Below are 12,262 nucleotides of genomic sequence, written 5' to 3'. Positions count from 1 at the left end.
TGTTTTTTTATGGTCCAGATTTGCTGAAAATAGCGATCTTCAATAAATCTAAAGGAATAGTAAAAAAATTTCAAAAAATGTAAAATTTGGTCCCCAAATACACATTAATATGGAGAACAAGATGAACGGTTCGGATCGACTGTTAGGATTTTGAAAAGTCGAAATCCAAGGCGTTGCACGGAGGGGCTCTATGCTATGCATAACATGCTAGCATATTCCTATATATATATATATATAGAGGAGGGATCAATATGCTAATATGCTATGAGTAGTATAGAGGGCCTCCGTGCAATGGCTCAATATTTGACTTTTCAAAATCCTAACGGTCGATCCGAACCGTTCATCTTATTCTTCATATTAATATGTGTTTGGAGACCAAATTCTACATTTAAAAAAAAAAAAATTTACTATTTTTTTAGATTTATTGAAAATCGCTGTTTTCAGTAAATATGGACCATTAAAAAACAACGATTTTCAATAAATCTAAAAAAATAGTAAAAAAATTTCAAAAAAAAATGTAAAATTTGGTTTTGAAACACATATTAATATGGAGAACAAGATGAATGGTTCGGATTGACTGTTAGGATTTTGAAAAGTTGAATATTGAGCCGTTGCACGGAGGCCCTCTATGCTACGGGTAGCATACTAGCAGATTCATATATATATATATAGAGAGAGAGAGAGAGAGACGCCTTAGTTTTCCCACATTAATTTAGACTCTGAAATAATGACAGCCTAGCTCCAAATACATTAATAAATTAGACTCAATTAGCACTCAATTATCATTATGTCTATCAATTAGCACTAAATCTGGATTGATATTTTTTTGCCCACTTCCTGACTAACATCCTGGGTCAACCGCCACTGTCGGTTCAACTCTACACTTCTTCTGTTTTATATTTTGGTACTTGTAGAGTGCCTAAAAAATTCAAAATCTTGCAAAGACTAAGAGTCGTTTTGGTCCTACTAGTCAAAAAACATCCTGCTTCCTTTCCATTCATATTTTTCTTTGTTTTTGGTGGATGTACGCTTCCTATCTTTGACTAGAGAAAATTATGTTAAAACCGTAGCATTTCTGTCCACTTATGTATTTCGTAACAAATCATTAACAACGGAATTACAGCTTCATTAATTATTCGATTCGTCTCAAAGGGTACGAAAATATCATCATGTATTAATGAATATAATTAATGAGTGTCTTTTTGTGGTTATCTAAAGATGACTATGTGGATATTATTTAGTTGGATAGCTTGACCTCCAACCTTTACTTAAAAAAAAATGTATTTCAAATAGCAATAGAAGTTCTATGTATAGTTCATAATGGTTGTGCTTCCTTTGGAGATTACAAATAGCAATGGAAGATTGTAATAACTAAAAAAAATGAAATTAAAACAATAAAGTTGGGATCAATTATTAATTTAAGCAACCGTTATGGTACATGGCAGCTGGTACTTCAAAAATAAAACTACATAGAAAAGTTTATTGGGCCAAAGATATATGGATATCTATCTTCTAAGTTCATTGAACCACTCAGTATGGGTATTTGGTATTTTATCTTTTATTTATTCTTTGTGTTCATATTTAACTGTCAATTGTGCACAAAATAAACAACTAGTCAAAACTCACTTTTTCCACATAGAAAATTGATGGAAGTTCGTGGTAACGGTTGAATTGAGCCACCGAAGAAGACCGAAGTAAGAATCAGTTTACATCATGGAAAAATATAGCACTCTCTCTCTCCCTCCCTCGTTTTCTCTCTCTCTCCTCTCTCTCTCACTTTAAATTGAAGCATTGCAACTTGCAACAGATATGAATTAGAACAGAATAACACAACCAGCATTAGAGACATGACAAAAGGAGTGCAGCATACAATGGTTACACTTACACTGTGCTGTCTTTTGCATCTTCTATTCTTCTTTGTATTATCAGCAATGGCCAGAGATGTTGATCTTCTAATTTCCTTCAAGAATTCTCTCCCAAATCCTAATTTGTTATCCAACTGGAACTATATGCATGGAGTGTGTGAATTTCAAGGCGTAACATGTAAAGGAAGCCATGTGTCCTCTCTAACAATTCGAGGGCAGCCACTCGAAGCAGACTTCAATTCAGTCTCAGCTCACCTCCTCTCTCTTAGTAGCCTAGAATCGCTCTCTCTCCATTCTACCAATCTCATTGGATCCATCTCATCCCTTGCAAACTGCACCATGCAACTCAAAGAGCTGGACCTCTCCGGTAACAACCTTCAAGGGTCCATCTATGATACAGCTTTGCTGGCGGCCTCCTGTCATTCTCTTCAGTCACTCAACCTCTCCAAAAACTACATTGGCAAAGCCTTCAATCGCTCCTCTCGAGTTTTTGCCCGCCTGAAGATGCTTGATCTCTCTATCAACAAGATCACAACCAACGAAGACACTCAGTGGTTATTCTCTAAACTCTGGTTACTAAAACATCTAGACCTCTCCAGTAATACCATTAAAGGCACCATACCACAAATTACCAATTGCACGTCTTTGCAATATCTTGACCTATCTTCCAATCAGCTCACTGGTACCATACCGGCTGGTACGTTCTCAAGTTGTCTAAAATTAACTTATCTAAACCTCTCATCTAACCATTTTATCGGTATGGTCCCACGTGACATAGAGGCATGCAAGAATCTCGTCACTCTGAGCCTCTCCAAGAATAATTTTTCCGGTGTATTCCCCATGTTATCCATGGTTGCAATGCCCAGACTCCAGGTTCTAGAGTTGGGATTTAATAATTTCAATGGTAATTTATCCAAATCTGTTTCAAAACTTACAAGTCTTGAGTTATTGGATCTTAGTGCGAACAGGTTCTCAGGCCCAATTCCACGTCCATTGTGCACTTACAGTGTATCGCGGTTGAAAGTGTTATACTTACAGGATAACTATTTTACTGGGTCTATACCCGATTCACTTTGCAACTGTACTAACTTGGTCTCGCTTGATTTGAGCTTGAACTTGCTTTTCGGGTCCATACCTAAATCTCTAGGGTCCCTCTCCAACTTAAAGGATCTTATAATGTGGCAGAATAATTTGCATGGTGAGATACCAGCTGAGCTCTCATCCCTCAAGTCACTCAAAAACTTACTTTTGGACTACAACAACCTAACCGGTGCAATACCTGATGAGTTAGTTAACTGCACTAGTCTTGACTGGATTTCTCTCACAAGCAACCGGCTTACGGGGTCGATACCAATTTGGATTGGTAAGCTAGAAAAGCTTGTTACTTTATCACTTGGAAATAATTCCTTTGTTGGGTCAATACCACCTGAGCTTGGAAATTGTAAGGACCTAGTATTTTTAGATTTGAACACCAACCAACTTAACGGGTCTATTCCATCCAATTTAGCAAAACAATCTGGTAAGATTGTGTTCGCAAAATCACGGGAACCACGACGGCAAGTTTCCTTTGCAAATCCCGAAAATAGTCAATGTCATAGTGCAGGAAGTGTTTTGGAATTTGATGGGATCGGAAGTGACGACATAATGCGCTTACCAACAACACAGTATTGTAATTTCACTAGATTTTATTTTGGTGTCAGTGACATTAGTAGTAATGGATATAGAAATAACATATCAATGATTTTTCTTGATTTGTCATACAACCAGCTCGAGGGACCAATACCAATAGAGATTTCTGCAATGAGATATTTAGATGTATTGAATCTCAAGCACAATCGCTTATCAGGACCTTTGCCACAAGAATTAGGTGGCCTGATCCACTTATTATTGCTCGATTTATCGCATAATACTTTTGAAGGCAGCATACCCTCATCCTTTTCGGTCTTATCTATGCCAATATTGGATCTGTCAAATAACCTACTAAGCGGGCCCATACCCGAATTGGGTTCTTTGATTACATTCCCCATATATGTTTTTGAGAATAATTCAGGTCTTTGCGGGTTACCATTGCCACCTTGTAATCATTCATCCATTCCAAAAGGGGATGTGCCTCAGCAATCATCAACAAATCATGAGTCTTCTCAGGGTTGGTGGATTGCACTAGGGTTACTGATCTTCATCTTCTCGATAATTGGGTTTATAATCGGTCAGTTTCTGTGGTAAATTTGGATTTGTCTTGGATGGAACTATATATGTGCAAAGTACTATGTTGGGAGATCGATATGTTTGGATGAAATCTGATTTGTATAACTTATTAAATGTTTTGGAGTTAGTTACAAATTTCATTTTTAAATTTTTTTTTTTTTCTTTTTGTCTTTTTTTTTTGTTCATTTGTGCATCTATGTAGTAGGATCTTACCTCCTGACTGCTACAAGTAGAAAAAGAAACATAATGAAAAAAAAATGGAATGATCATAATTGATGGTTGAATTTTGAAGCAAAAAACGAAGTAAATGTATTGACAAAATAAAAGGAAATAACAAATTTGTGACACTACATAGTCCTTGATCGACAGTTCAGATTAAGTTTTGGAAATTCATTGTGTATGCAACTTAGCAAGTTTGGAAGATTCATTATAGTACAATTTTGTTCATGTTAGACATATTATTGGCAACTAATCAGATTTGTAATAACTCATACTATAAGATTTTTTTAAGAAATATGGTTAGTCCTTTAAAAATTTGAGAGATAAAAATAAAAGAATAGGAGAACCAATGAGGGAAAAAAAAATGTTGGACATACTATAAGAATTTTTTTTTATTGTAAAAATTGAAAAAATTGCATTGCTAGCATTATTTTAATGTTGCTCCAATTATGTGGAAAAAATATTGGACATACTATAATTTTTTTTTTATTTCTCGTTTTTTAAAATCATAATGTAATATATATTTTCTTTACAAATTTGCGAATTAGTATAACTAAGAAAACCTATCACCTTTAATTTGATTTGAGCTAACTAAGAGAAAAAAAAAAACAGAAACGAATAATTCTTTGTTCGAGCAGACAAAATAAGAACGTTATTTATTAGTCTTTGTAAAGATTTTTCTTAATTATCCACAAAATCCATATTTTTTATAATGACTTAAAAACAGGATTAAATAAAAGAGTAAAAATAAGAAATATAAAAAAACATTAATTTGACTTAAAAAAATAAAAAATATATTTTAGGAAACCAACTTGATTGTTTTGGTTGTTAGAAAAACCATAAGAATTGAGATGTCACTTTGATTCAAAGTATTTTTTTCAGACCGAATTGTCATTCTGGTCCAAGCCGTTTTCACAGATTTTGAAAAAAAAAATGTTGTAAAACTTGTGAAAATAACTCAGAGCCATTTCGGTCTGAAAAAAAAAGTTCGGACCAAAATAACATTTCAGTTCTTATAATTTTTGTTTAAAAAAAATAATGTTAGTTTCATTAAAAAAAATTATTTATAGTTTATAAAAAAAATTCATGCTGCTCTGTTCATTTTATAGAGATTTTCGCTGTCACTTCTCAACGACAATAACCATTTTTTGAGGTAAAAAATGGGGCCTAGTTAACTTGCACTCAGCCGCTTTATGATATATTCATTAAATAAATAAAAAATATATGAATAGCATAATAGGAATGGAATGATAGAGTGCAACTTTAATTGTTTGCTAAACTAATTTAGTGAAATCTTTTAACAGAGTTTAGAATAGTTGAAAAAAATAATTAAGCTATATGGTACAATTCACAAATTAAAAATATTATCATCTAATTTTCTCTCTGAAGACTATTTGATAAAACAATCATATTTGTATCCATAAATAAATAATAAATTTTTTGTTCCAAAGAGCATGCATTCATTAATTTCTAACTTTAAATTGAAACTTTTTAAAAAAAAAATAATCTACATATAATTTTTTTAATGAAATCTATAAATTAAATACTCCAATTTACGAGTATTAATATGATTAAAGTATTTAGTAAACAACAAGGTGGCAAATTAAGCTAAAATATATATTCAATGAGGAGGGATCCACTTACAACATTTGTAAGTTATAGTATCTTACAATAATTTAGTTTTAATGTTTTAAAAGTCTAAACAGTCGATTCAAACTATTCAACATGATATCTATATTAAAATATGCTTGGAGATAAAATTTATATATTTTATATATTTTTTACTATTTATTAAGTATTTTACAAAATAGTGGTTTTTAGACAATTATGGACCATAAAAAACAATAATTTTGTAAAATACTTATAAATAGTAAATAAAATCAATAAAATGTAAAATTTTATCTCTAAGCACATTTTAATATAGATATCAAATTGAACGGTTTTGAATCGACAGTTTGAATCTTTTAAATTGCAAAATTAATTTATTATAAGATATTATAACTTACAAATATTATAAGTCATCAATCTCTCCTCATATTATTAAATACTAGACTTGTTGTACATGCTCGTAAATTTTATGAAACAAATTAACTCAATTAGATATTCGTAATAAAAAAATATAAGCGTTCAAGTATCTAATCAATTTATATAAATAAAATTCTACAATTTTGAAAGTTTACAGACTTCTTTTCACAAAGTACATGGCGCGCACTGTCTAACCTTTTGTGATGTTTACATGAAAAATTATATTTTTCATCTTCTGCACAAAAAGCTACATGAAGATGGGTCGCAGAAAATCACAATGCATAATTTTACTATTGTGATGTTCATTTTATACTGAAGCAGCGTTTACAAATATTTTTTTTTCAAAAGTCTGTAATGTATTTAATTTTACTATTTACTTGTCAAACATATATATATTTTTTTGGTCTTAGCGTGTGAAGAAATGTATTTATTAAAATTTTGTTTCATCCAAAAATGTTGTAAAAGTTTTTCTAGTATATTAAATAGTCAGATGACGTAACTTCTAATTTTACTAAAAAAATTGTTTCAAAATTATTAGATCACTTATTAATTAAAATCTTCAGGAAAACAAAAAGAAAGTCGTATAATAAAATATTGGGTGTCTAAAAATGCTAAAAATAGAAAGTTGCAGCTTAACCCCGGGTCAATCAATACTTCTTAGTTCTTATAATAGGATTCAAATATGTTATTCTCTTTTCGTGAATAGTAAGTTAGTAATCATGTTATCTCTGTTGTTTCAAATCCAATCATTCAATTTTTTTCGAGAACGAATCCCAGACCTTTTTTTCCGAGAACTATTTTGTGCACATATCTCAAAACAGTTCGATAACTTGGATTTAGAAAAGTAGGAATAACATGATTATTGTTCATGCAGAAAAATTAGATCCCTTATAATATACTGATTAAAAATGAAACTTATTAACAAAGGTATTTGAAAAACATTCGTTTAGATCGATTAATTGACCGATTAGTCATTGGCGATGACCAAACCGTTATTGATTTTTCCGATTATCATATGATTATCCCCGAATATGACTAATTATTCTTAATTATTCTCAATTAATCCCTTTGATGGTACCATGTCCGTCAGACAACACTATTTGAAATAGCAACATAACCCATATATGTAGCCATGAGAAATAAAAGTACATCTTCTATATGAGCCAAACAAAATCACAAGAAAAAAAATAATATTCCTCTGGGCTCTTTAATTATTAATTGCTACCTCCAGTACGTCTATCCTTTTACAGCTTCTCCTTTAATTTCTCCTTCAAAAACTGCTCTTCAGTTGTTTTGCAACCAAGGTGATATCCGAAAGCCATCATGCCTACGCCTGCAGCACCTCCTATATATATATATATATAAAATGCATATAAGCCATTTAAAGGAGCATTGCAACCAAATTAAATAACCACAAATTAAAAATGAGAAAATTAAGGCGAAATATGGAGAAAATTGAAATACCTATAGGATATTTTAAAATTTTGGTCGCTATGGTGATGGTGATAGATTCGATAGGGGTCCACATCACAGTAACACCACGCCACATCATCCGTGTAAAAATATAAAAATATAATTTCTGGATTATAACTAACACAAACAAAGAATAATAATTCATATCAGAAAACAAAAAGACAAAATAAGACAAAATGAGAAATTAAAAGAAGGCGGTACGTTGTATCCTCCCTCTTTACATTATCTATGCTGAAAACAATTATATTAATTTTAATCCCAAACACCAAATTTCTTAGCAAAATAAATACTAAAAAGCAATAACAAAGAAAAAATAGATAAATATTATTAGTGTTACCTCACTATTCAACAAATTAAAATTTGTGAAATATGATAAAGGTTTGTTTTTCCTTTTGATGAATACAAGTTCTTTTATTTCCTAATTATAGAACTCCATATAAGATCGAGATCACGATAACAAAGGTGTCCATCAATGATGTTATATATTTAGCAAAAAAAAAAAAAATGTAAATATGGACCAACCAATTTTGAGCAATGTACAGTTGTAAAAACCATGAATTTAAAAGAAATGTTTATTTAATTACACCACTAGCACAAACGAAATTAAAAAAATTAGAACGCAAAGTAGATGCAAATTAAGTAAATTGCATATAGATATATATTATGATGAACAATATAACATTATGACATAATTAGTGAATAATATTTTAATAATATAATAGATGTTTTGTAACTTACGTAACTTACAGGCTAATTATGAAAAATATCTGTATCCGATCTGTATCCATGACATTTAATATCTGATCCGTATCCGTATCTGAAAAATTATAATGGATACGAATATGGTAAGACCACTATCCGATCCGTATCCGACCATTTACACCCCTACTTGCTCATACTTAATATATATAAAAGTAGAACTAGAGTATTCTTAAGTTCACCAAGCACTCTGTGAACTTTACTTTAAAATCTATGGAATTGACTTCATATATTCTGACAAAAGTGCTGGATCCGCTTCTGTCGGTTCAACTCTACTCTACACTCGATCTGTTTTATATTTTGGTACTTTTAGAGTGCCTTAAAAAAAATCAAAATCTTGCAAAGACTTAGTCGTTTTGGACTTTTGAACTTCCATTCATATTATATTTTTCTTTGTTTTTGGTGGACGTACGCTTCCTATGTTTGTACTCCTCACACCCTAGTCGACTCCTCCTAAGAAGATATGGAATCAGTTGTGAAGGCGTGCTCTTTTGACCAGAGAAAATTATGTTAAAACTGTAGCATTTCTGTCCACTTAAAACTTAACCACAAGGAGACACTACAAAGAAAACCAACGTCACCCTCCATTTTGCAAGATGTGTGATGTTGGTTTGGATGCTATCGGAATTTTTACCAAGCTCCTCACAATAAAAACGGGAAAAAAGAAAGAAAGAGTATGGGTATTTGATATTTTATATTCCAAGTTTATTGGGCCTCTCCAGTAACAACCTTCGAGGGTCCATCTATGATACAGCTTCTCTGGCGGCCTCCTGTCATTCTCTTGAGTCGCTCAACCTCTCCAATAACTACATTGGCCAGGCCTTCAATCGCTCCTCTCCAGTTTTTGCCCACCTGAAGATGCTTGATCTCTCCACCAACAAGATCACAACCAACGAAGATATCCAGTGGCTATTCGACTCTAAACTTTGGTTACCCAAACATCTAGACCTCTCCAATAACTCCATTAAAGGCACCATACCAAAAATTACCAATTGCACCTCTTTGCAATATCTTGACCTATCTTCCAATCAACTCATTGGTACCATACCTGCTGGTACATTCTCAGGTTGTCTAAAATTAACTTATCTAAACCTCTCATCTAACCATTTTACCGGTATGGCCCCACCTGACATAGAGGCATGCACGAATCTCATCAATTTGAGCCTCTCCAAGAATAATTTTTCTGGTGTATTCCCTATGTTATCCATGGTTGCAACGCCGAGACTCCGGGTTCTAGAGTTGGCATTTAATAACTTCAATGGTAATTTATCCAAATCTATTTCAAAGCTTACAAGCCTTGAGTCATTGGATCTTAGTGCGAATAGGTTCTCAGGCCCAATACCACGTCCATTGTGCACTTACAGTGTATCGCACTTGAAAGTGTTATACTTACAGGATAACTATTTTACTGGGTCTATACCCCATTCACTTTGCAACTGTACCAACTTGGTCTCACTTGATTTGAGCTTAAACTTTCTTTTTGGGTCCATACCTAATTCTCTAGGGTCCCTCTCCAACTTAAAGGATCTTATAATGTGGCAGAATAATTTGCATGGTGAGATACCAGCTGAGCTCTCATCCCTCAAGTCACTCAAAAACTTACTTTTGGACTACAACAATCTAACCGGTGCAATACCTGATGGGTTAGTTAACTGCACCAGTCTTAACTGGATTTCTCTCACAAGCAACCGGCTTACGGGGTCGATACCAATTTGGATTGGTAAGCTAGAAAAGCTTGTTATTTTATCACTTGGAAATAATTCCTTTACTGGGTCAATACCACTTGAGCTTGGAAATTGTAAGGACCTGATATCTTTAGATTTGAACACCAACCAACTTAACGGGTCTATTCCATCCAGTTTAGCAAAGCAGTCTGGTAAGATTGTTTTGAAAGAATTACAGCAATCTCGATCGTTTGTTTCCTTCGACAACCCCGAAAATAGTCAATGTCATAGTGAAGGAAGTGTTTTGGAATTTGATGGGATTCGGATATACGACTTAATGCGCTTACCAAGTACACAGTATTGTAATTTCACTAGAGTTTATTTGGGTAAGGGTGTCTATGGCAATATTGATGGATATACAAATAATAACATATCGATAATTTTTCTTGATTTGTCATACAACCAGCTCGAGGGAACAATACCAATAGAGATTTCTGCAATAGGAAATTTAATGGTATTGAATCTCAAGCACAATCGCTTATCAGGACCTTTGCCACAAGAATGGGGTGGCATGATCCACTTATTATCGCTCGATTTATCGCATAATACTTTTGAAGGCAGCATACCCTCATCCTTTTCGGACTTATCCGTGCAAATATTGGATCTGTCAAATAACCTGCTAAGGGGGCCCATACCTCAATTGGGTTCTTTGGTTACATTCCCGAAATATGTTTTTGAAAATAATTCAGGTCTTTGCGGGTTACCATTGCCACCTTGTAATAATTCGTCCATTCCAAAAGGGGATGTGCCTCAACAGTCATCAACAAATCATGAGTCTTCTCTGGGCTGGTGGATTGCACTAGGGTTACTAATCTTCATCTTCTTGATAATTGGGTTCATAATCGGTCAATTTCTGCGATAAGTCAGCATTTGTCTTGGATGGATCTATCTGCAAGTACTATGTTGGGAGATATGCTTTGATGAAATCTGATTTGTACAACTCATTAAATGTTTTGGAGTTATTACTTTTAAGTTTCAGTTACAAATTTCATATATGAATAATTGGTTTTATTCTTTTTGTTCTTTGTCAAAGGGGTTATATCATGTTTCTTTCTTTCCTTTTGTCTTCTTTTTTGTTCATTTGTGCATTCATATAGTAGGATCATACCTCCTCCTGTCTGCTACAAGTAAAAGAAACATAATGAAAAAAATGGAATGATCATAATTGATGGTTTCAATTTTGAAACCAAAAACGAAGAAAATGTATTGCCAAAAATAAAAGAAAATAACAATTTTGTGACCCTGTACATAGTCCTTTTTTTTTTTTGAAAAAGTGGTTACCCACCGATTTCATTAGAAACCATAAAATTGTTTGTTTTCCAATCTCCAAATAATTGGAGAAGGAAACTCATACAGTTTGTATCAAAAAACAAACAAACAAAAAACCAAAAAAGCTCGTCCATAGGAACAACCCTAGGCAAACAAACGCCCAAAGAGTAGAACTGAAACATAAAAAACAAACAGCAGCCAACAACAAAAACGCCTAACATCAGCAGACAACAAAACAATCAATCCTAGTCATTTAGAAACTCTAACCCAAGCATATGGGTTAAATTTTGTTCAGATTAAGTTTAGGAAATTCATTGTGTATGCAACTTAGTAAGTTTGGAAGATTCATTATAGTTCAATTTTGTTCATGTTCCTCTTTTCAACCTTTTTTTTTACAGCCATTAGATAGATATCAACCCTGCTGGTGGACCCAACGTAAAGGCCTGCCATGGAAAGAAAATTAGCACTCTTAGAGGGAAAGGAAAGATAGTGTTATGGAGACGTGTCGTGCCATGCCGATATGATTCAAATTAGTTACACCGGAATTAGTTGCACGTGTTTAGACGTGCTTCACAGTGCTTACACTTGACCATTTTTATTTTATGTAAAATGCAAAAAATAGGGAAAGAGTATATAAAAAAAATAGGTAATTAATTCAGGTTACATTTTTTGGAAGTTCTATTTTTTTCCCTTTATTTTTTCAATCTGAATTTGTTTTCTGTA

General features: G+C 32.9%; 1 protein-coding gene across 1 annotated transcript; it reads left to right on the top strand.

Annotated features, from left to right (window-relative positions):
• Positions 1–1,931: 1,931 nt before the first annotated feature.
• On the top strand, positions 1,932–4,199 carry LOC144549354 (brassinosteroid LRR receptor kinase BRI1-like). Its single transcript, XM_078298061.1, has 2 exons — positions 1,932–2,562; positions 3,013–4,199. The coding sequence occupies exons 1-2, from the start codon at positions 1,932–1,934 to the stop codon at positions 4,086–4,088; spliced, it is 1,707 nt and encodes a 568-aa protein (XP_078154187.1). The 3' UTR covers positions 4,089–4,199.
• Positions 4,200–12,262: the final 8,063 nt, after the last annotated feature.

This window comes from Carex rostrata, chromosome 35, assembly GCF_964058835.1.
Source record: "Carex rostrata chromosome 35, lpCarRost1.2, whole genome shotgun sequence".
In the NCBI taxonomy this organism is placed as follows: Eukaryota; Viridiplantae; Streptophyta; class Magnoliopsida; order Poales; family Cyperaceae; genus Carex; species Carex rostrata.
The sequence above is the reverse complement of the archived record's forward strand: the minus strand, read 5'-3'. Positions and strand labels throughout refer to the sequence as shown.

Excerpts from the sequence above, each read along its gene's own strand:
- LOC144549354 (XM_078298061.1), top strand. The coding sequence starts at position 1,932 with ATGGCCAGAGATGTTGATCTTCTAATTTCCTTCAAGAATTCTCTCCCA. Across the intron at positions 2,563-3,012 it reads CACTGGTACCATACCGGCTG|GGTCCCTCTCCAACTTAAAG; the intron begins GTACGTTCTCAA and ends CTAAATCTCTAG.